The 25,612-nt window shown below is 39.8% G+C and overlaps 1 protein-coding gene and 1 pseudogene across 2 annotated transcripts in view; one reads left to right on the top strand and one right to left on the bottom strand.

The window, feature by feature from the left end:
- The window catches only part of Syn1 (synapsin I), a 60,417-nt gene that overhangs the window by 26,580 nt on the left and 8,225 nt on the right, over nucleotides 1–25,612 (bottom strand). For both annotated transcript variants that reach the window (XM_021154118.3, XM_021154120.3), the window contains exons 2-5: nucleotides 21,951–22,008; nucleotides 21,756–21,847; nucleotides 20,327–20,483; nucleotides 19,577–19,666 (exon numbers count right to left, since the gene is read on the bottom strand). In XM_021154118.3, the coding sequence (XP_021009777.1) occupies nucleotides 19,577–19,666; nucleotides 20,327–20,483; nucleotides 21,756–21,847; nucleotides 21,951–22,008 (397 nt within the window). The remainder of the gene's footprint in view (nucleotides 1–19,576; nucleotides 19,667–20,326; nucleotides 20,484–21,755; nucleotides 21,848–21,950; nucleotides 22,009–25,612) is intronic.
- Nucleotides 22,525–24,620, top strand: LOC110287008 (large ribosomal subunit protein eL38 pseudogene; annotated as a pseudogene).

Below are 25,612 nucleotides of genomic sequence, written 5' to 3'. Positions count from 1 at the left end.
TGAAGAGTATCAATGCAAAATATAATGTACTATAAAGCCCCTCTTTTCTCTGGTCATTGTCATTGTTATCATAAGCTACATTTTCATATGTATATAGATCTATATCCAGACTTTTAAGATTTGGTCCATTGCCTTTTATATTTATTGTTGTTGTTCTGTATCTTTATTTTATTTTTGTTTTGTTTTTTTAAGCCAGGGTTTCTCTGTGTAGCCCTGGCTGTCCTGGAACTCACTCTGTAGACCAGGCTGGCCTTGAAGTCAGAAATCCACCTGCCTCTGCCTCCCAAGGGATTATTAAAGGCGTGCACCACCACTGCCTGGCTGATTTTTTTTTTTTATTTTTTATTTTTTATTTTTATTTATTTATTTATTTATTTTGGTTTTTCGAGACAGGGTTTCTCTGTGTAGCCTTGGCTGTCCTGGAACTCACTCTGTAGACCAGGCTGGCCTCGAACTCAGAAATCCGCCTGCCTCTGCCTCCCGAGTGCTGGGATTAAAGGCATGCACCACCACGCCCGGCTCTGATTTTTTTTAATTAGATATTTTCTTTATTTACATTTCAAATGTTATCCCCTTTCCTAGTTTCCCCTCCAAAAATCCCCTATCCCCTCTCCCTCCCCCTGCTCACCAATCCACCCAATCACCCACCCACTCCTACTTCCTGGCCCTGGCATTCCCCTACACTGGGTCATCAAGTCTTCACAGGACCAAAGACCTCTCATTCCATTGATGACTGACTAGGCCATCCTCTGCTACATATGCAGCTGGAGCCATGTGTCCCACTATGTGTTTTCTTTGATTGGTGGTTTAGTCTTAGGGAGCTCTGAGCATTACTGGTTAGTTCATATTGTTGTTCCTCCTATGGGGCTGCAAACCCCTTCCGCTCCTTGGATACTTTCTCTAGCTCCTTCATTGGGGACCCTGTGTTCAGTCCAATGGTTGGCTGTGAGCATCCACTTCTGTATTTGTCAGGCACTGGCAGAGCCTCTCAGGAGACAGCTATATCAGGCTCCTGTTAGCAAGCTCTTATTGGCATCTGGGTTTGGTGACTGTATATAGGATGGATCCCTAGGTGGGGCAGTGATGTGTGTGGGGAGTGATTCACATGAACCACAGTGTGTCAGTCTGTTTGTTCCTGTGAAGCATTATACAACTTAAATAATAAAGATCTTATGATGTGTTTGGTAGCAGAGGTATTAGATTCTCTGTACCTGGGTAGAGTCAGTATCTCCTCTGAACTTGTCTTTGTCAGAGCTCTCTTGGTCATTCTTTTTTGTTTACTCTCCAATGTGTACTCCTATCAACTCATCTAGTTCTAGATAAAACTTTTTAGGTATGTTTTTTATTTTTTTTATTTTTTTCAAGACAGGGTTTCTCTGTGCAGCCCTGGCTGTCCTGGAACTCACTTTGTAGACCAGGCTGGCCTCGAACTCAGAAATCCGCTTGTCTCTGCCTCCCAAGTGCTGGGATTAAAGGCATGTGCCACCACTGCCTGGCAGGTATATTTTTGATAGTCATATTCTTAGTAAATCAAAGACCTGAGTATATAAACTGACCTTTCAATATATCAGTTTGTTCTAGCCAACAATAAGGAGCAAAAAAGTTTGCTTAGTTGAGTACGTTTTTATATCCTCTAAGAATGTTTTAATCATTTCCTCATAAATCGGCATGTATTTTTTCCCTTTATGCGTTAAATTTCCCATAGGTACATAATAAAATATGATCAGATCTATCTCCCATTTCTCCCTCTAACTTCCCCAAGATAGTACCTAACATTTTTCTCCCAATTTCATGTTTGTTTTTATAACCTACTAAATCCAGTTATTAAAGTATTTAAAATATTTTTGTTGTTATTGTGAATACTGTTTTCTCATATATCTTCTATTTTTAATTGTATATCAGAAAACTAATGATTTTCATCATACATTCTGCTATGTTGCTACTACATTATCATATTGCCCAGTTTAGCATTATAATTGGTTCTTTTTGGGTTTTCTAGGTATGCCATCAATCATCTACACAGATACTTTATTATTTTGGGGATCACATCAGGGTTGTTTTTGTTGCTGTTGTTGTTGTTTTGACAGGGTTTCTTTGTGAAGCCCTGGCTGTCCTGGAACTCACTCTGTAGACCAGGCTAGCCTCGAACTCAGAAATCTGCCTGCCTGTGCCTCCCAAGTGCTGGAATTAAAGGTGTGCGCCACCACTGCCCGGCAAACTTGGGGTTTCATACATGCTAGGCAAGTACTCTGCTACTAAGATAAATTCCTGGACCAAAAAAAGATTGTCAAATGTCCTCTTACCTATTTTTATGGCTATAATTGTTTTGTATTACATCTAAATTCATTAGTTCAACATTTCTATAAAAATTTCAAAAAGAAGCACAGACAGTGAACACCTTTGCCTTGCTCCTGATCTTACTGAATACACCTTTAGTGTTGTCTATTACAGTGATAATCACAGAACTGAGATATGCAGATTTTATCATGATAAAACACTGCCAATTAATTTCTATTTTAAATGCTTTTATTAAGATAAACTGCTAAAAGTTTCCTAAGTAACTACGGAAGTAACAGAATTTAATCCTAAAATTTATCAACATACTGCGTGATTGTACTACATTAATTTAAATGAAATATTCTTGTGTTCTTAGAAACTCTCTTGATCTTCCTTCTTTCTATCTTTTGTTGTTCTTTTGTTTGTAGAGACAGAGTTTCACTCTATAGTCCAAGTTGTCCTGAAACTCACTATATAGACAAGGCTTACCTGGAACTTAAGACAATCCTCTAGAACCACCATAAGTGCTCTTCTTAATATTATTATTATTATTATTATTGCAAAGTGGCAAAGAAGCAATAAAGCAAACAGATAAAACAAGGCCAAAATACAGTGTACAGTGTCAAGACTGATAGCAGGTCACATGGGTAAGGGTACTGAAGAGTCTAAAATTTAATATTTTCTTGTTATTTTTTATATTTTAATTTATTAGTTAAAATTCAAGATTTTTGCATTGATATTCATGTGTAAAATTATATATTGTTTAATTTTATGCTATCAATTTTATAAATGCTTTAGAAAAATAATGAGCAGGGTTTTTTACTCTTTATTATTTGGAATAAATGTAAAAAGATAAAATAAAATCAGCATATTTTTAAAAACTAAACATTTAATAAGATTTTTTTGGTTAGACTTACTCCAAGATATTTTGTATTATTTGTGGCTATTGTGAAGGGAGTTGTTTCCCTAATTTCTTTTTCAGCCTGTTTATCCTTTGTATAAAGGAAGGTTACGATTTATTTGAGTTTATTTCATATCCAGCAACTTTGCTGAAGTTGTGTATCAGCTGGAGAAGTTCTCTGGTAGGATTTTTGGTGTCACTTATGTATACTATCATATCATCTGCAAATAGTAATACCTTTATTTCTTCTTTACTAATTTGTATCCCCTTGATCTCTTTTTGTTGTCTTATTATTCTAGCTAACACTTTGAGTACTATATTGAATAGATATGGGGAGAGTGAGTATCCTTGTGTTGTCCCTGATTTCAGTGGGATTGCTTCAAGTATGTCTCCATTTAATTTGATATTGACTGTTGGTTTGCAGTAAATTGCTTTTATTATGTTTAGGTACGGGCCTCGAGTTCCTGATCTCTCCAATACTTTTAACACGAAGGGTGTTGTATTTGTCAAATGCTTTTTCTGCATCTAAGGAAATGATCATGTGATTTTTTTCTTTGAGTTTGTTTATATAGTGGATTACATTAGTGGATTTTCGTGTATTAAACCAACCTTACATCCCTGGGATGAAGCCTACTTGACTGTGGTGAATGATGGTTTTTAAAAATGTGTTCTTGAATTCAGTTTGCAAGAATTTTATTGAGTATTTTTGCATCGATATTCATAAGTGAGATTGGTCTGAAGTTCTCTTTTTTGGTTAGGTCCTTGTGTGGGTTAGGTACCAGAGTAGTTGTGGCTTTGCAGAATGAGTTAGGTAGTGTTCCTTCTGTGTCTATTTTATGGGATAGTTTGAGGAAAATTGGTATTAGGTCTTCTTTGAAGGTCTGGTAGAATTCTGCACTAAATCCTTCTGGCCTTGGGCTTTTTTGGTTGGGAGAGTTTTGTTTGTTTTGTTTTGTTTTGTTTTGTTTTGTTTTGTTTTGAGACAGGGTTTCTCTGTGTTTTTCTGGCTGTCCTGGAACTCACTTTGTAGACCAGGCTGGCCTCAAACTCAGAAATCTGCCTGCCTCTGTCTCCTGAGTGCTGGGATCAAAGGCGTGCGCCACCACGCCCGGCTCGTGAAAACAATTCTTAACAATAAAAGAACAGCTGGGGGAATCACCATTCCTGACCTCAAGCTTTACTACAGAGCAATAGTGATAAAAACTGCATTGTATTGGTACAGAGACAGACATGTTGATCAATGTAATAGAATTGAAGACCCAGAAATAAAACCACACAGTTACAGTCACTTGATCTTTGACAAAGATGCCAAAAATATACAATGGAAAAAAGAAAACATCTTCAAATCTTAGTAGATCAAGGACCTCAACATAAAACCAGATACACTGAATCTAACAGAAGAGAAAATGGGAAAGAGCCTTGAACTCATTGGCATGGGGTGGGGATTTCCTAAACAGAACTCCAATGGCTCATGCTCTCAGATCAATTGATAAATGGGACCTCATGAAACTGGAAAGCTTCTGTAAGGCAAAGGACATAGTCAATAAGACAAATTGGCAACCTACAGATTGGGAAAAAATCTCCACTAACCCCACATCTGATATAGAGGGCTAATATCCAAAATATATAAAAAAACTCAAGACATTAATCACTAAAAAAACCACACAACCCAATAAAAAAATGGGGTATAGATCTAAACCAAGAATTCACAACTGAAGAATCTCAAATGTCTGAGAAGCACCTAAAGAAATGTTCAAAGTCCTTAGTGATCAGAGAAATACAAATCAAAACGACTCTGAGGCCGGGCAATGGTGGCACACGCCTTTAATCCCAGCACTTGGGAGGCAGAGGCAGGCAGATTTCTGAGTTCGAGGCCAGCCTGCTCTATAGAGTGAGTTCCAGGACAGTCAGGGGAACACAGAGAAATCCTGTCTCGAAAACAAACAAACAAACAAACAAACAAAACCAAACCAAAACAAAAAACCGACCCCGAGATTCCACCCTACACCAATCAGAATGGCTAAGATCAAAACCTCAGGTGACAACACATGTTGGAGAGGATGTGGAGAAAGAGGAACACTCCTCCATTGCTGGTGTGATTACAGACTAGTACAACCATTCTGGAAATCAATCTGGAGGTTCCCCAGAAAGATTGAAATTGATCTACCTGAAGACCCAGCTATACCACTCTTGGGAATATACCCAAAAGATGCCCCTCCATACCACAGGCCCGTGCTCCAAAATGTTCATAGCAGCCTTGTTTGTGACAGCCAGAAGCTGGAAAACAACCCAGATGTTCCACGACAGAAGAATGAATACAGAAAATGTGGTTCATTTACACAATGGAATACTACTCAGCTATTAAGAACGAGAGCCTTCTAAGTTTTTCAGGCAAATGGATGGAACTAGAAAATATCATCCTGAGTAAGGTAACTCAGCCCCAAAAGGATGTGCATGGTATACACTCACTAATAAGTAGATATTAACCAAAAAAGAGTACAGAATACCCAAAATACAGTCCACAGAACTCGAAAAGGTCAACAAGCTGAAGTGCCCAAGTGAGGATGCCTCAGTCCCACTATGGAGAGAGAAGAACGCAATCACAAGTGGGGAGGGAGGGAGAGACCTGGGAGGAAAAGTGGATGTGGGTGGGGGGTGGGGTGGGGGCAGGGGAGGAGTGGTGGGGAGAGGGGAATCTGATCTGGTATTGGGTGAGGGAAAATGATTGAAGTCCTGAGGGCCAGCAGAAAGAATGCAAACAGGCAACTTCAGGAAATAGGAGGTTGGGTGGACCCTCCACAATGCACCAGAGACCTGGGAGGTGAGAGACTCTCAGGACTCAAAGGGATGATTCCTTATCTGAAATGCTGGAGAGTAAGGAGAGAGAACTTATAGAGCCCACCTCCAGCAGGAAGATGGGGCATCAAGTGAGGGATGGGGTTGCCATCCCACAGTCACGTCTCTGACACATAATTGTTCCTGTCTGATAGAATTACAGGAAAGGAGCCTGAGGAAAAGAAGGTCCAGTGACAGGACCAAAGTGGGATCCAGCTCAAGGGGAGGTCCCAAGGCCCAACACTATTACTGAAGCTATGGAGTGCTCACAAAAAGGGACCTTCTGAAGACCCAACAAGCAGCTGAAAGAGTCAGATGCAGATATTTGCACCCAACCAATGGACAGAAGCAGCTGAGCCCTGTAGTTGAATTAGGGAAGTTTGAATGATGCTGAAGAGGAGGGCAGCCCTGTAGGAGGACCAGCAGTCTCAATTAATCTGGACCCCTGAGATCTATCAAACATTGGACCACCAAACAGACAGCATACACCAGCTGATATGAGGCTCCCAACACACATACAGTAGAGGACTTCCAGGTCTCTGTTCATTCAGAGATGATGCACCTAACCCTCAAGAGACTGGAGGCCCTAGGGAGTTGAGAGGTCAGGTAGGGTGGGGATGGGGGCATCCACGTGGAGAAGGAGGTATGGGATGTGGAGCAGTCAGAGGGTGGATTGGGGGTGGGGTGGGGTGGGGAATGGAATATGGAGTGTAAAAAATAAATCAATTTAAAAAATGTTAGGAAATACTTTCATGTAGCCAAGGCTGGCTATGAACTTATTATATGTAACCAAGATGAGTTTGAATTCCTGATACTTCTGCCTCTACTTCACAAGTAGGTATTTATTATCAAACATGACCAAAATTACCCTTTTCTGCACTCTATAAAGTGACCAAAAATGTATAATAATTCAAGAAAGCTATTTCATGAAGTATAGTGTATTAAATGAAAATTGTAAGAGATAATTGTTATGGACTGAGTTCCTGCACTGGGGTCCAACAGATAATAGGGGAAAATAATCAAAATCCTAAAGTTTCTCATGGCTAAACCAAAATGAAGATGCTATCCAACTTTTCAAAAAGTCAGGAGAAATGACAACCAATATTTCCAAGCAGGCAATTTTCAGTTGGCATTCCAAGGAAGGTGCCTCTGCTTTTGTTTTTGTTTTTGTTTTTTAATCTTTACAAAAGAAGATAATATGGAGCTGGAGATGTAGCTCGGGTGGTACAGTGTTTACCTTGGATCTGACCTCTAGTACTATATAAAATTGAGCATGGTAACAGATGCCTATAATCCTATCACTCAGAAGGTGGGCAACAGAAAGATGAGAGGTTCAAGTCATCCTTTGCTACATAACAAGTTTGAGGCCAGGCTGTGCTACATAGCATGAGCCTATTCTGAAAAATCGTTAACAAGAAGTAATTTCATCTTAACCACTAATTTTCCTGTGGCTCCATCTCCCCACTCCAAGCTTGTAAAGAGAGTAAATTTGAAATGGCTAATACGATTTTGTCTTTTGTTTCTGCTTTCCTTGGTTTTTTAATATCTATAAAATTAATCTCCTCCTTAGGGCGTAGCCAGCTTTTAGAATTGGAAATAAAGTCAATTAGAATCATTAAATTGGGAGGCCTGCTCTTTTCTGAAGGGAAACAGGAGGAGTGATCTGGGGGGAGAGGGGAGGGTAAGAGGAGGGGCTGGTAGGAGCAGAGGGAGGGCAACTACAGTTGATACCTATTTTATGAGAGAAGAATTTTTAGAAAATAATTTAAGAATTGTTGTAATTTTGCCTTTTGGCATTAGAGCAACCATGGGATGAGATGGAACAGGGCTGGAATTCTTCCAAAGCCTCATTCCATGACAACGGGCTGACCTTGAAGCTCTACACAAGCAGAAGTAAAGTTGTAAATAGTCTGCCTGGGCATTAAAGGCATGCCATAACATGCACAGCAAGCTCATCAACAAGGTGTTGATGTCTAAACATTATCTAGCCAGATGTGTTACCATATACCTGTAATCTCAGCACTCAGGAGGCTGAAACAGGAGGATTGTATGGCTTTTAGGTCAAGTTGGGGTTACACAGTGAGACTCCGTCTCAAAAGAAAAAAAGAAAATGGGTTCAATTAAGAGTGGCTCACTCACCAACCAGGCAGCATATACCTGCTGGTCCGAGGCACCCCCTGCACATATACAGCAGAGGACTACCTGGTCTGGACTCAGTGGGAGAAGATGTACCTAATCCTTGAGAGACTTGAGACCCCAGGGACTGGGGAGGTCTGGTGGCCGGGGTGGGGGTGGGGAGTGGGGTAGGTGGGTAGACCACCATCTCAGAGGCAAGGGGAGGAGGAGTGGAAGCAGGGACTGGGAGGAGGGTAGCAGTTGGAACCTAAATAAAATAATTAAAAAAAAAAAAGAGTGGTTCACTAATGGAGTAGAGGCTTCCATGGCCTCTACTCCATTTATGATAAATAATTTAAACTTTAAATAATCAGTTCAGGAAAGTCACTAAAAATACATCAGAAATATATTTGGGGTGGGTGTGGAATAAACTATTCCTGAGTTGCCACATAAGGTTAAGATGCACAGTTTCAACAAGAATGTACGAGCTATGCAAAGAAATGACAAAACATGGTATAAGCACAGGGACTGTCAGAAATCAAGCCTTCCCCCTGCCTGCCTTCAGCAACTCAGTGCCAGTAGCTAAACTATGTCATTATTACTCACCAACCCTTTAAAAGGTCCCCTCTGTCTGTCTGTCTGTCTGTCTGTCTTGTTCTGTCTCTCTCTCTCTCTTTTTCTCTCGTGTGCCCACTCTGATGGCTTTCACAACCCTCTACAAACCTCTTGCCTGAGATCTACTGTGTGGTGCCATCTCTGCTGCAGCATTTCTTGGCTTCCATCTGCCAAGATACCCTGCTGCTAAGTCCTATCATTGGTGCTGATAACTGTAGGTTCTCCTGGTGCCTGTGCACTCACCACCACCCCCAGTACCAACCCACTCTACTCCCCAACCCCTACTACCAGCAGTCTAAACAATATTGGAACCCTACCCACCTGTTCCACCTGGAACAGATTCACCTTTTGGACCACCAATCGGTTGGCCTTCCATCCATCACTGGCAGTTGGTGAATGATCCCTCTCATTTGGCTTAAATGCTTCCCAAGTCTCTGGTAATCTTGGAAGTGGAAGTGCCTACCTATGACTCTTTCCCCTGGGTGAGGCTTCATTTTTTTTTTTTAAGCTCAGTTTTCACCTTTTGGTTTCATTTGAACAGTCTTGGTACCATGTACTGAGTGTCTCCTTGGGCTTAGCCAGGCTAAACCCCTGGATATGCCCTCAGTTGTGAGGCAATGATCCACTGTTTGGTTTGTGCCTTCCTCATTCAGTTCCTCTTCTGCCTCACCTATGAGATACCATTTGTAAAACATTAGACCTATCCACTTAGTGCTTTGACTCAAGGGCCTCTAAACTACCTTTGCAGTCGAATCTGGTCTTAATACCTCTTAGGTAACCAATACAAATATGGACACTTAATGGTACCATAAATCCCAATATTATCTTGGATCCTAACAAATATTACAAGGGATCAGAATGGAATAAAGACTTCCCATTCCTTATTTCTTCCCCCCCCCCCCCCACTTCAGGTCCTGTTTTGTGTGTGTGTGTGTGTGTGTGTGTGTCTGGTACTCTCCCCCACACACGTTGTAAAAGTCCTGTCTTTAAGTTATGGTTGATGGATCTGTAAGTTTGTTGCAAAGTGGGAGCTGGAGCTGGACCAAAAGGAGCAGAAAAAAAGCAATGGAGCAGGCCAGCTGCAGGTGCACACACCCAGCACGTAGCTATTCGCCCCTGTAGCAAACAAAACTACCACTCTAATACTCCTAAAGTGTATACAGTTTGTTGGTGAATTTTATTCCAATTCTAGAGTCCAATCCTTCAGCTGCTGCTTTGCTCTGACCTGCTGTGCCCTCCATGTGGGCACCTATATGCTTTTCTGGCTCTTGCAGCCTTCTGCACTCATGTGGATGTCTTCCTTCTCTCCTGCTCATCTCTGGCTCCAGCCTGCAATCCCACAGCATTAGCTCTCTGCTCCATCTTGGAGTTTCTAGGAACATACTAGCATAGTGTTCAGTTTTTTGACTCTCTCCCTTGACTCAGATTCTATTACAACAGCTTGGCCTTAGTACAGATCAATGGCAAAAAATAATAATAATAAAAAATAAAAAATAAAAGAATTGGCAAACTCAATTTTAAAATTCTCACAAATTGTTAACAAGTGCTACTGCACAGAAAAATGATCCCTAAATATCTTATATATCTTGCTTTGTTCTACACTTTTTCTACTTCCCACTCTTAAAAATATGCTATCTCTATGATTCCTTTGTACTTTGCTCTAAAAAAAAATCTGTTAAGATTATGCTGTAGCCTCATATCTCAGGATTTGCAAATTCACTGGGTATGCTATAAAATCTGTAACAAAATTTAGCTTTAAACTTGAAACAAAGGGCTTATTATAAAAAATCTATACATATGTGATTCAACTCTGGATTAGGATATATGTAACTTGTATTCAAGTCTATATGCATATGGATGTGGCTTGGATTCAACTCTGAGTGTAAGTGACTTGAATTCAACTCTCATTAAAAACTGTGTATGTGTGTTAGGAAAATAGACTTTTTTTTTTGAGAGGAGAGTTTTATTTATTTATTTATTTATTTATTTATTTATTGTCACATCTTATTTTATTTTTTTATTAGGTATTTTCCTCAATTACATTTCTAATGCTATCCCAAAAGTCCCCCATACCCTCCCCCCCCACTCCCCTACCTACCCATTCCCCCTTTTTGGCCCTGGCGTTCCCCTGTACTGGGGCATATAAAGTTTGCAAGTCCAATGGCCCTCTCTTTCCAGTGATGGCCGACTAGGCCATCTTTTAATACATATGCAGCTAGAGACAAGTAGATATTTTTAAAATAGCAACTATGTGGCTCTCTTCCATCTTATCTGGTGACCTCATCAGGATATAAGCAGCCACATGGCTGGCAACTATCTTTACTAAGGTTAAGGAGGATACGCCATGTGACTTCACCACCTTAAGATGATCACAGAGCATAAAGCAACATTTGTAAAACTTATCAGTCCTTTTTATCTGTTTATCATTTTAGACTAAAGAAGCAACAATAAGTCTCAAGTATCTTGGATTGATATGGACTTGTGTATGATGATACAGATTTATGGTTATATTTACTACAACATACTGTATATGTGATTTAATTTTGGTTTAGACTATACTGTATATGATGATAAAATATTAAGGTTATAAAGGCCTATTCAGATTAACAAAAGCTGATTTAAGATACTAACTATTCAACACCAAGCTGCTAGAAACTTTAGATAAGTAACAACATATGCTTAATAAATAAGGTATATTAGTAAATTAGTAAATCCCCCCCCCTTCAAGACAGGGTTTCTCTGTGCAGTCCTGGCTGTCCTGGAACTCACTAGACACATTACAAACAAACTTATGAAAGTCAAAGAGAAAAGTCTAAACGTAGTAGAAACGACTTATCATGCTCAAAGGATTCTCAATAAGATTAGCAGCTGAAACTTTGGAAGTCAGGAGGCAGTGAAATAACAATTACAAAGTGCTGAAAGGAAAGGCCTATACAAACCAAGAATTCTGTATCCTGCAATGCAATCCCTGATAGTTTTAATTGTCAACTTGACACAATCTAGCATCATCTAGGTAGAGAGTCTCACTGAGGAATTGCTTAGATCAGACTGGTCTGTGGGCATGGCAGCACCATTCTTTGGTTTAGGGACCTGGGCTGTATAAGAGTAGAGAAAGCAAGCTGAGTACTAAGCATGGATACATTTCTTTCTTTCTATTTTGTTTATGGATGTGACTAGCTGTTTCAAGCTCTGCCATTGTGACTTAGATGCTATGATGGACTATAACCTGGAATTGTGAGTGAAAATAAACGTCTTTCTCCACTAATTGCTTTTTGTTGTGGTATTTTATCATAGCAATGGAAATAAAACTTGGATATTGGTGCTGGAGAGATGGCTCAGCAGTTAAGAGCACTGACTGCTCTTCCAAAGGTCCTGAGGTCAAATCCCAGCAACCACATGGTGGCTCACAACCATTTGTAATGAGATTTGACGCCCTCTTCTGGTGTGTCTGAAGACAGCTACAGTGTACTTAGACATAATAAATAAATAAATCTTAAAGAAAACCTTGGATATTGTCTTTCAAAATTGAAGAAGAAATAAAGATATCAGATAAAATCTGAAATGATTAATCATTAGTACATCTATCCTATAAAAACAGTCAAATGAAATATTGTCTAGTAACTTGAATCTTCATGAAGAAATAAAGAACAACTAATGGTAACCATACAGATGTTTTATATATGCACACAAAATATCTACACACACACACATTTATTTATTTATTTATTTATTTATTTATTTATTTATTTATTTATTTATTTTTGAGATACTCTCTTGTAGCCCCTTGAACTCTATTTAGCTGTGGTTGTGACCTCTAAATGTTGGGATTCCAGGCATGTTCTACCTAGCCTGTCTTTGCTGGTAAATACAAACAATGATATGAATGCTTTGTTTGGTTTGATATACTTCTTTCTTCTCTAACTTAAAGGCAACTATATAAGGGATAATTATGTTTATAGTCTTTGGTGCACAATTGGCAAAGATGTTATTTGTATGCTAACAATATCATAAAGTGTAAAGGTAACTTTTATTCACCTGATGTAACTGTGGTCTCCAAGGCTTACTGCCTCTGTATGCCGACCTAGACCTAGTCCTGCAAGCCTCTGGCCTTTGTACAGTCTAATCTAGGCCTAGAATGTTTTCAGCCTCTGAGACTCACTGCTGAATGGGCTCACTCCTTCTTGGCTCTTTCTGAGCTCTAGCTGGCTGGTTTCAACTAAGCTGTTTGGGCTCAAACGCCTCTCCAAGCTGACTGACTCAATCTGGCTTCTTTAGTTTCTCCTGAATTGCTTTGCTTGGCCTCAGAATAACACTGGCAATTTGTTTTAAAATTCTGGCTCATTCTCATTCTCTGGTTTGTTCTGTCTTTATCTGTGTCTAACTTGTTCTCTTTTCTGCAACCTGTCTCCGTACTGTTCAGTAAAATTGCCTTCTTTCCTCTCTCTTCACTGCTCTCTCTTTTTTTCAAAAGCAATTTTTATTAGATATTTTCTTCATTTACATTTCAAATGCTATTCCAAAAGTCCCCTATACCCTCCCCCTGCCCTGCTCTCCAACCCTCCTACTCCCGCTTCCTGGCCCTGGCATTCCCCTATATTGTGGCATATAATCTTTGCAAGATCAAGGGACTCTCCTCCCAATGGCTGACTAGGCCATCCTCTGCTACATATGCAGCTAGAGACACGAGCTCTGGGGGTATTGGTTAGTTCATAATGTTGTTCCACCTATAGGGTTGCAGACCCCTTCAGCTCCTTGGGTACTTTCTCCAGCTCCTCCATTGGGAGCCCTGTGATCTATCCAATAGATGACTGTGAGCATCCACTTCTGTATTTGCCAGGCACTGGCATATCTTCACAGGAGACAGCTATATCAGGGTCCTGTCAACAAAATCTTGCTGGCATATGCAATAGTGTCTGGGTTTGGTGGTTGTTTATGGTATTGATCCCCAGTGGGGCAGTCTCTGCATAGGCTCAGCTCTGAACTTTATCTCTGTAACTCCTTCCATGGGTATTTTGCTCCCCATTCTAAGAAGGATTGAAGTATCTCTTAAGTAGCTTCCCTTTCCTCTCTTTTTTTCGTAAGTTGGGCATATCCTATTCTGTCAAATCTTTCTCTGACTTGTCACTTTCTCTGCTGCTCAAATTCCAATTAGAGTTGTATAAGTTAAGAAATCACTTATAAGCCGGGCGTGGTGGCGCACGCCTTTAATCCCAGCACTCGGGAGGCGGAGGCAGGTGGATTTCTGAGTTCGAGGCCAGCCTGGTCTACAAAGTGAGTGCCAGGACAGCTAGGGCTACACAGAGAAACCCTGTCTCGAAAAACCAAAAAAAAAAAAAAAAAAAAAAAAAAAAAAGAAATCACTTATAATCCCCAGGAAAAATACTAAAACTATATGTTTGAAAAAGCAAATATTGGGGAAAAAAAAGCTCTCAAAATTGTAAACATAAGAATAAAAGAGTTGCTGGATGTGGTGGCGCACACCTTTAATCTCAGCACTCAGGAGGCAGAGGCAGGCAGATCTCTGAGTTGAAGGCCAGTGTGGTCAGTATAGTGACTACCAGGATTGCCAGAGCTACATAGTGAGACCCTGTGAAATGTGCTTTTAGTCCTAGGGGGCCAAGGCAGAAGGATTATGTTTAAGATCTGTCTGGGCTACATTGTGAATTCAAGGCCAGCCTGGACTACAAAGAGACACTCTGTCTTATAAAGAAAACAAAAATAAAAGAAGGAAAATTGCAAGCATAAATTCTAACTTACTAGTAATTAGGTTAAATGAAAATTAACACTTCATTTAAAAGGCAGGAAGGGGATAGAGAGATGGCTCAGTAGCACTTGCTACTCTTGCAGAGGACTCAGGTTCAATTCCTAGCACCAACATGGCAGCCATCATACATGCAGGCGAATATTCATGTGTATAAAATTTAAAAAAAAATCTTTCTAAAAAGGCATAAGGAATATAAAATATGACCTAACTATATGCTGTCTACAAGAGACAAATTTTATTAATTCATTTATTTATTTTTAATATTTTTTGTGTGTATGGACAACATTCTTCTTTTATTTTGTTGTTATTTGTTTATTTTGAGACAGTCTCTCTATGTAGTCTTGACTGTCCTGGAGCTATGTAGAGACTAGGCTAGCCTCAAATTTACAAAGCTCCTCTTTCCTCTGCTTCCTGAGTGCTGGGTATGTACCACCACACCCAGCTGGATAAGTCTTCGAAAACAAAACAAAACAAAAACAAGTGCTAGGATTAAAGGCGTGTGCTACCACTGCCCGGCCTATTTGTTTCCTTGATGACTACCATTATGATTAGCATGGATAAAATCTCAAAATATTTTTAATTTGCATTTTTCTGGTGACGGTTTGTACGTTATCTTTTGAAAACTGTCTGCTTATTTCATTAGCCTATCTACTGACTGGATTATTTGAGTTTTTGCTATTTAGATTATTTAGTTCTTTCTATATTGTACATATCAATCCTTTGTCAACTAGTAAATATTTTCTCCTATTCTGACGGCTGTGTCTTCCTTGCCTACTCCAATAACATAAAGTGGGTTTTTTCTTCTACTTTTTCTATCAGTTTTAGAGTTTTGGGTCTTATGATAATGTTTCAGGAAACTAAATTAGATCTACCTATAAGTAGACCTAGCTACACCATGCCTGGGTATTTACCCAAAAGATATCACAGAACTTTTCACAATAGCTAAACTGTGAAACTAACAAGGTTTCCCTCAACAGAAGCACATGAAATGTGGTTATATACACAATGAAATTTTTCAGTCATAAAGGAAAATGAAGTTATGTCTTCTGTAGGAAAATGGATATAATGAGATAATTATATCAAGCGAAATAAGTTAGTTTCAGAAAGGTAAATATCATGTTTTTTTCTGCAGGTCCTAGATTTTTAAATAGATACATAAAGTTGCATATATACAAATGGCATGAAAATGGAATCAAAATTATCTGGAGGACTGATGCAGGGGGAGGGGCGATAGTGAGAGGGGAGAGCAGCCAGATTTGGGAGAGGGTGTTGCTCAAAGTACAATATATACTTGCGTGAACATGGCCTTATGTAACCCAGTATAATAAAATAAAATACAGAAAAATCCTTGAACTAGATGTCTTCTTGATTAATCCCACCAAATATTGAAAGAAGATATAACATTAATTCCCCCATGAAAAATAGAAGGGAATCAAATATTGTCAAGCTTTTTTGTAAGAAAAATAGTATCCTGATACCCAAACTACATTAGAAAAGAAAATTATAGGCCAGTACTCCTTACAAATACAGACACCATAATCTTTAACAATAAATATCTGAATCCTACAGTGGATTTGCGCTATGACCAAGTGAGCCTAGTAATGCAAAATTTTACATCAAGACACATCATAAACACATTTATGAAACTATGAACTTACATGAAAAATCAATTAATGTAATATTGTATATTCATAGAATAAAGAGCAAAAGCCACATGATCATGTCAATAAAACAGCAAAAGCATTTGACAAAGTCTAACACTCTTTCATGATAAAAACAATCACCTGCAAATAGAAAGATAACTTCTACCTACACAATGAGCAGTTAAGATGTGCTAGGTGAAGGAGTTTAACTACTTTACATTTATTCAGTAATTTAATTCTCACACCAACTCTATAATTCAAGAAATATTATCACCTGCAGTTTACTGATGGATAAACTGAGCTGCATGCAAAGAATAAGGAATAAATAATGATTGAGATAAGTAAATTTGAGAGGAAATTGGATTTTCTTGGACCTAATGGTTTTGGCTGGGCCTGGCAGTGCATATCTTTAGTCCCAGAACTAAGGTACAGAGGCAGATGTATTTCTGTGAGTTCAAAGCCAACATGGTCTACAAAGAAAGTTCTGGGACAGCCAGGGTGGTTTACACAGAGAAACCCTGTCTCAAAAGATCAAATCAAACCAAATAAAACAAAGCTAATGCCTTGATTTATAAATAAGCCTAATTCATACATTTTTAATTTATATGAGCAACCATAATACTTGCAATATTGGTAGTAAAGTTAATAATACTAGATTATCACTGATATTTAATTATAATTTAAGCCATAAAGTTGGTAATGTTTATTTATGTAAATAAATATAACTTGTAGCATTGAAAAAATTAGTAATTAGTTGTAAACTTTGATGGAGTTACTAACAATGATTCAATTTCTATTTGTAACTAAAATTTGACTCATAACCATAGCACTTATAGTTTATAGTAACCATAATGTAAATATCAATATTTATATAGCCACTGAAATATTAACAATTTGATTTCTTCTTAGCATAAATACTCATCATGTATATTGGTAACCTTAGTTTGTTACAAATGCAATAAACTATAGTATTAGTTGTTACATCTAATACATCAAGTATTAGTAATGATAATTTCTGTTTGAATATACTTCAGAACAGACACTTCAAATTTGTATGCAAGCGTAATTTGTGATACGGTTACCTATACTCTTTGATGCTAGTAATGATTATTTGATTTCTATGTAGCCAGGCTGGCCTCAAACTTATAGTCTTCAGCCGGGCGGTGGTGGCGCATGCCTTTAATCCCAGCACTTAGGAGGCAGAGGCAGGCAGATTTCTGAGTTCGAGGCCAGCCTGGTCTACAAAGTGAGTTCCAGGACATCCAGGGCTATACAGAGAAACCCTGTCTCGAAAAAAACAAACCAAAAAAACCTTATAGTCCTCCTGCCACTACCCACTCATTGCTAGAATTATAGACCCACATCACCATATCTGGCTGGTTGTTTGATTTCTAGTAAAATTCCAATTTAATTTATAATATTGGTATCTACAATATATATCAATTACAATGGCTTGTAGCATTCATGTTCATTTGTAGTAATGATTATATTTTATGATAATAAACAATTCAATTTTTTATTTGTAAGTAGTTTATAATACCACTGCTGAACACTTTTATTGGCAATCTGAGTTTGAAATACGGGTAAAATTTCTATCAGGATGAATATTTCATAATGTTAGTAATAATTATATGCTTCCTACATGAAATACAATCTGATACATTATGTTAATTCTATTAATTCACACTAGAAATACATATTTAATACTGGTAAGAGAAAATAATAGGGAGGCAGAGGCAGGCGGATTTCTGAGTTTGAGGCCAGCCTGGTCTACAAAGTGAGTTCCAGGATAGCCAAGGCTACACAGAGAAACCCTGTCTCGAAAAACAAAAACAAAACAAAACAAAAAAACCCAAACAAAACAAAACAAAACAAAAAAAACCCAAACAAATAAAACCAAACCAAACAAAAAACAAAAAAAGAGTAAATAATATAAAAATAGAATTTGATAAATACTGGGATCAATAACTTAATTCATACTTGTAACTACTGGGAAATTTGTGATCCTGGTTGAACATTCCTCATCAAAAATCTAGAATCTGAAATGTTCCCAATGCTGAAACCTTTTGAGCACCATTATGTGCTCCACAAGTGTCATGTTCTACATGTGACCTCATGTTCCAGGTAGCAGTCAATACATAGGCTTACTAAAAATACTCTGTGAGAGTCAGGCCGGGCAATGGTGGTTCACTCCTTTAATCCCAGCACTTGGGAGGCAGAGACAGGTGGATTTCTGAGTTCACAGAGTGAGTTCCAGGACAGCCAGGGCTACACAGAGAAACCATGGCTCGAAAAAATAAAAAATAAAATAAAAGAGTAAGTTGGAGTTATGTGAATAAGGCATATGTACTGGCTGGTTTGTGTCTTAACTTGACACAAGCTGGAGTTATCATAGAGAAAGGAGCCTCCCTTGAAGAAATGCCTCCATGAGATCCAGCTGTAAGGCATTTTCTCAATTAGTGATCAAGGGTGGAGGGTCCATTGTGGGTGGGGCCATCCCTGGGCTGGTAGTCCTGGGTTCTATAAGAAAGCAAGCTGAGCAAGCCAGGGGAAGCAAGCCAGTAAGTAACATCCCTCCATGGCCTCTGCATCAGCTCCTGCTTCCTGACCTGCTTGAGTTCCAGTCCTGACTTCCTTTGGTGATGAACAGCAATGTGGAAGTGTAAGCAGAATAAACCCTTTCCTCCCCAACTTGCTTCTTGATCATGATATTTGTGCAGGAATAGAAACCTTGACTAAGACAGCAAATGTGAAACATTAATTTCATGTTTGGACTTGGGTCCCAGGCTGGAGAGATGGTTCAGGGGTTAAAAGCTCTTACAGAGAACTGGGGTTCAGATTCAGGTGGTACTCAAAAGCACCTACATGACAGCTTGCCACTGTCTGTAACTCCAGTTTCAGGGGATTTGACCTTTTTTTGGCCTCCGTAGGCACCATGTGAGTATGGTACATAGACACATATATAGGCAAAGCACCCACACATATAAAATAAAATAAATCTTTAGACTCAAGTCCCATGCTTAAAATACCTTATACAAATATTTTAAAATCCAAAATGAAAACTCTGAAATTTGAAGCATTTATGTTTCCTAAGCATTTTGGACAAAGGCTATATAATAGACTCAACTATAAAGTGACTTCAATTCTCTATACCAGTAGTTCTCAACCTTCATAATGCTATGGCCCTTTAATATAGTTCCTCACATTGTGGTGACCCCCAACTATAAAATTACTTTTGTTGCTACTTCATAACTGTAATTTTGCTACAGTTATGAATTGCAATGTAAATATCTGATATTCAATCCCTATGAAAGTGTTGTAACACACAGGTTGAGAACTTGTGTATAATACTCAGATATCAGCCTATCAGCCATGGTAACATTACAGTAGTTCTGAATCTTTCCCACTCCATTCTCCCAGACTTACCATCTCTTTGTGATTAGGATAGAAAGTCTGATCAATCAGAGGGAATTCCTCTGTTCCAAGCTTCTTGTGTAGTCGAACCATCTGGGCAAACTATGAGAATCAGAAGACATGAATCAGTGAGTTCTTTACCTCAGGTAAGTCTCTAAACTGTTATCTCAAGTGCTAATTTGGATTTGGAATATCCTCAAGGTCCATGTCTTAAAAATTTGTTCCCCAGAAACTTTAAGAGATGAGGCCTACCTAGATGTTTTAGGTTTTCTGGGGGTACTCTCACAGGGGATTATAACTCCCCGGTTGTTGTCTTCTTCGTTCTTCTTTCTTCCTTCTTCCTTCTTCCTACCTCCTCCTCCTCCTTCTTCTTCTCCCTCTCCCTCTCCTCCTCCTCCTTTCTCCTCTTCCTCCTTCCCTCCTCTTTCATCCCTCCTCCTTTTCCTCCTCCCTCCCCTCCTTTACTTCCAGGCCACAGAGTGGTAACTTTGCTCCACTGTGCACTTCCACCATGATGTTCTGCCTTGCTACAACCCCCCAGCAACAGGGCCAACACAACATGGATTGAAACCTCAAAAACTGAGGTAAAATAAACCATTTCATTTTGTGAGTTGATTATGTCATGTATTTGTTAGTGATGCAAAGCTAATTTGCATATTAAACTTTTAAACATCTTCACTTCTGAAAAGACAGAGTGGCTCCAGATTCCCTCATGCACATATGAGCAATTCCATCTGCATTAGTACTCTTCCTGTAACTTACCACCCAGGGTTTGTCACAGAAGTTGTAGACAGAATGCAAAGAGTTTACACTGGGGATTCCAGCATACTGCAGCCCAATGACCAAACTTCGGTAGTCTCCATTACGTGCCATGCTGAAAGCATGCTGGCGGATCAGCACAAAGTCTGGCTTCAGAGACCTGGGTTGGTGGCATAGATACAAATGGTGAGCACTCCCAACCCTCCCACCTAACCAGGAAGTTCCCTACCAATCTTTGGAATTTCTAAGTATTCATAAGTCCTGAAAATTGCAAAGTGGTTTTTTCCTCTCTGTCCACATACACAAACTGGTCCTTCTGCCTGGAGCAGAAGGTCTCCAACCTTTCTCCATCTGGTGATTGACTCATTTTCAGACTTTCCTATCTGCTGGACATCAGCTTGCACCTCTGTCCAAAGGTCTGGTGTCTCCTTGGTCTCAATCTTTCAGACTCCCAGTTGTCCTCCAAGTGTGTTGCTCAGAATAGACTGCAGCCTCAGGGTATCTGTGAGCCCTTCCCTCTGCCTGCAATATTCCCCTATCATACCTACAAGAATCTCTCTTTCCCTTTCTTCAGGTCCTTCTCAACTGTTCCTTATGCTACCAGGTTACTCTTTTCAAACTGCCAACCCCAGTATTTTCCAACAAGCCCTGCATCTGCTTTACTGTTCTGGGTTTTCCTTTGTGGTTTCACTTTTTTTTGTTATTTTTTTTTTAAAGATTTTATATATATATATATATATAAATCTTTAAAAATAACTTTTTTGTTATTGTTATTGTTATTTTTTAAGATTATATATATATATGCTCTATCTTCATGCACACCAGAAGTAGGAATCATATCTCATTACATCTCTCATTACAGTTGTGAGTCACCATGTGGTTGCTGGGAATTGAACTCAGGATCTCTGGAAGAGCAGCCACTGAGCTATTTCTCCAGCCCCTGTTGTTGTTGTTGTTGTTTTGAGAGAGGGTTTTTCTGTATAGTCCTGGCTGGCCTGCAACTCACTCTGTAGACCATGCTGGCCTCAAATTCACAGAAATCTGCCTGCCTCTGTCTCCCTGTTTATGTTTTCTCATTATCTGCTCAAATAACAAGGGCATAGAGCTTTATTATTTTTTTGTGGGGGGGATTGTTCTGTTTTGTTTACCATTAGGTCACTCGTCATGTATAAGAGTTCTTGGCATATAGTGGGTGATAAATAAATGTCTGTTGGTGTCAAGTGCTGAGGATAGAACCTACAATGAAGTAGATGCTTAACAAATATTTGTTGAATGAATAATTGAGAAGTTTCCTTGTGGTCTGCTAGGCTCTTTGGCTCTCCCTGCACCTAAGGTTTTGCTCACTGAAGGGGGAGTTAGTGATTCTCTCTCAGTTCTAAGGGAGTCCCCTGTACTTTCCCCCATAGTACCAGTATGCCTTTTTCATGCTTACCTCACAACTTTGACTCCATTCCGAAGAACTTCCATGTCCACAGAGAATCCACCATTGGCGTGAGCCACAAGATTGAGATCAGAGAATTCAGCCTGGAAAAGGCAGAAAAATCAGTGATTTGCCCACATCATGTAAGTGTGAACAATTGGTCTGTGGCTCAGACAGTGGAGTTCCAAGTGTGCCTCCTCAACTTACTTGCTCTACTTTAATGTCAATTTCTCCATGGATCTTCTTCCCTTTGAAGTATTTTGCCCTGGGGAGAAATACAGAAGGGCACATCCATCAGTGTTCAGATCTTAGATATGAGGACCACATCCAGGTTGGTCTCTTGAACCTTTCCCCCTTCAGTGCTGGTACAGAAACTACATAATACTTTAAATTGTAATAGTTTGTAAAAACTAATTGACAATACTTTGTGAACAATAAAGTGTAGTGTAATATCTGTGGAAATATGTAAAGACATTGTAAAAGGCCACAGAGAGTAGGCATGTCCCAAAATATGGTATCTCACCACATTACTATTCTAAATGTTTCAGTAAAAGCTGTGGAAAATGAGTGGTGTTGTGTCAATTATAACAGACTTTGAACTGCATGGAGGTCTGTAAATGGCTAAGAACCTCAGAGAGTGTAAATATATGACATGTGCCTGTTGTGTGGTGTGTTCCAGTGCCTGTGTGGTTCTTGGTACTTATATCTGCAAGGGTCCAAAGTGACTCTCTGTTCTCTCCTTTACCATGAAGCAGCACCTGGATCATGGGTGTCATCTGCTATGGGTGAACAGTTGCGTCTGAATAGGAGCTGCCAATTGAGAGGTACAGGCTGTAGCTAGTTGTAAAGAAGCTGTAGCCAGCAATGATGGGGGAGGGAGGAATGCATCTAAGGATGAGGGAACGCCCCAAGCAGAGGAGCAGGAGCAGCAGCAGTAGGCACATCACAATTGCTTTGTCATTGTGTCCAGCCCCACCCAGATAAGCTCAGCTTTCAGCAGCCTTCTCTCCCAGGCTCAAGATTCCTACCAGACAGGCTTCTTCACAGAAGTTCCAGTTCTGATTTTCATGGAAGGGAGATGAAATTAAGAAACACTCCTAGGAACACTGGTCACTGGCATGTACATAGTCAGCAACTCTGATATATGTATATTGCACAAATGAGTTCTGTGGGCTTCACTGATGAGCACAAAAGGACTCAAGAGCATCTGTTTCCTGTAAAATTCCTGTTTTCTGTAAAATTTGTCTCTCTTTGATAATGCTGTCTCCCCCATCTGTGTCTCTGTCCCTTTCTGTGCCTGTCTCTCTCTGCATCTGTTTCTCTCTGTCTCTCTGTCTCTCTCTGTCTCTCTCTGTCTCTCTCTCTGTCTCTGTCTCTCTGTCTCTGTCTCTGTCTCTCTCTCTCTCTCTCACACACACACACACAAACACTGTTTCCTCACAAACATCAGACGAGAATGTGGCTAATTTCTTAAGGTTAGCCCCTGACCTATCTCTGGTCTCATGGGGTATAAGGGTGTGCTGAATAGTTTTATGTCAACTTAACAGTAACTAAAGTCATCAGAGAGGAGGAAGCCTCAATTGAAAAAATATGCATCTTCAAGTTTTCTTTTGTTTGTTGACAATAAATATAGTGTCTACTACAGTGTTCTGCTCAGGCTCCTCTTTGAAATCAATAAGTCTGGGTCTTTTTGACAGCTCCTGGCTTTGCCTCCATAGACCAAGGTGACACCTAATTTCCTCCTTTTCCTTTTCCTTTTCCTTTTTCCTTTTTCCTTTCCTTTCCTTTCCTTTCCTTTCCTTTCCTTTCCTTTCCTTTCCTTTCCTTTCCTTTCCTTTCCTTTCCTTTCCTTTCCTTCCCTTTCCTTCCCTTCCCTTCCCTTCCCTTCCCTTCCCTTCCCTTCCCTTCCCTTCCCTTCCCTTCCCTTCCCTTCCCTTTCCTTTCCTTTCCTTCACTCCCACCTTCCCTTCCCTTCCCTTCCCTTCCCTTCCCTTCCCTTCCCTTCCCTTCCCTTCCCTTCCCTTCCCTTCCCTTCCCTTCCCTTCCCTTCCCTTCCCTTCCCTTCCCTTCCCTTCCCTTCCCTTCCCTTTCCTTCTTTCCTTTCCTTTCCTTTCCTTTCCTTTCCTTTCCTTTCCTTTCCTTTCCTTTCCTTTCCTTTCCTTTCCTTTCCTTTCCTTTCCTTTCCTTCACTCCCACCCTCAGGCAAGGTCTCACTGTGTAGCTCTGTCTAGTCTGGACTTGCTTTGTAAAACAGTCTGGCCTTGAATTCAAGGAGACCTGCCTGCCTCTGCCTCCCAAGGATTAAGGCATGAGTCACCATGTCCAACAACGCTTAATTTCTTGAGCTTAAGCCCAGACTATTTCTGATCTTGAAGGGAATATGAAGGTGTGCTTGCTAGTTTTATGTCAACTTGACACAGTTTAAGTCATCTGAGAGAAGGGAACTTCAATTGAGAAAAATGCACCGGGTTGTAGGCAAACCTGTTTTCTTAATTAGCAATTGGTGTAGGATGACCCAGCCCACTGTGGATGGTGCTACCCCTGGGCTAGTGGTCTTGGGTTCTAAAAGAAAGCAGACTAGGTTTTTCTTGTACTCTTTGGTTCTACTGTTCAGCTTTTTGGGTGCTTGCTAGTGCTGAACACCCATCACCACACCTTGAGAAATTGAGGAAATCAAGGGCTTTTCTGCTCACAGCCCAGGAGAAGGATGCAAAATCCATCAAGATCAAGATTAAGAACAACAAGGGTAATGCTAAGTTCAAGGTTCACTGTAGCAGTTACCTTTATACCCTAGTCATTGCAGACAAGGAGAAGGCAGTGAAGGAGTTGAAATGAACTAGACCTCCACATTTGATTATTAAAAACACTGAAAAGTGATAAAAGAAAGAAAAAGAAAGGAAAGTGAGGCTAAGCAAGCAATGGAAAGCAAGCAAGTGAACAACACTCCTCCATGGCCTCTGAATCAGCACTTGCCTCTTGAATTCCTGCCCTGACTTCTTTTCTTTTCTTTTTTCTTTTTAAGACTTATTTAATTATTATATGTTGAGTACACTGTAGCTGTCTTCAGACACTCCAGAAAAGGGCATCAGATCTCTTTACCGATGGTTGTGAGCCACCATGTGGTTGCTGGGATTTGAACTCAGGACTTTCTGAAGAGCAGTCAGTGCTCTCTCAGCCACTAAGGCTGAGCCATTTCTCCAACCCCCCTGCCCACCAACTTCTTTTAATGATGAACTATGATGTGGAAATGTAATCCAAAGGAACCCTTTTCTTTCCAACTTGCTTTTGGTCATAATGTTTCAACGTAGCAATGATAACCCTAAGAAAGAAGGCTAGCCTCTTTTCCTCAGTCTGGGCTGACTCTGAAGGGCCATCTCAGCTTCAGAGCACCCCCTGGGAACAGCTGAGATCTCTGACCTGATGATGGTCCAGCCTCTCCTCTACTCTTTACTCATTACAGTGTTGACCCCAAAGGTATACCCAGTTAGGCCTTCTGCATGAAAATCCCTGCCTCGTGAAACTGCTCCAGAAAACCAACCTAAAATACTGGGCCATAGGAGTCAAACTACATAAGTAGACTCTTAACATGATTCTGTAGCTGGGTAATCCAGCTCCCAGTTGGAATTGAGCACCTTTAGTGACAGGACAGCCCATAACATACTATCACCATTCAAATTCCTCTGAGGCAAGCAAGTGCAGTTTGTGCTGGAACCTTGATATGTATCAGTGAATGGAACAATAATATGGAACATTGATATGGATCAATGCCATATGATCTGGCAGGCCCTATGACACTGGAAGTGTTTTGGTGGCAACGGATGAAATATGAAATTTTTCTCTTGAGTGATGAAGAGTGGCACCATGGGACC

The sequence above is a fragment of the Mus caroli genome, unplaced genomic scaffold, assembly GCF_978045245.1.
Source record: "Mus caroli unplaced genomic scaffold, Mus_caroli_1 scaffold_5, whole genome shotgun sequence".
NCBI lineage: Eukaryota > Metazoa > Chordata > Mammalia > Rodentia > Muridae > Mus > Mus caroli.
The sequence above is the reverse complement of the archived record's forward strand: the minus strand, read 5'-3'. Positions and strand labels throughout refer to the sequence as shown.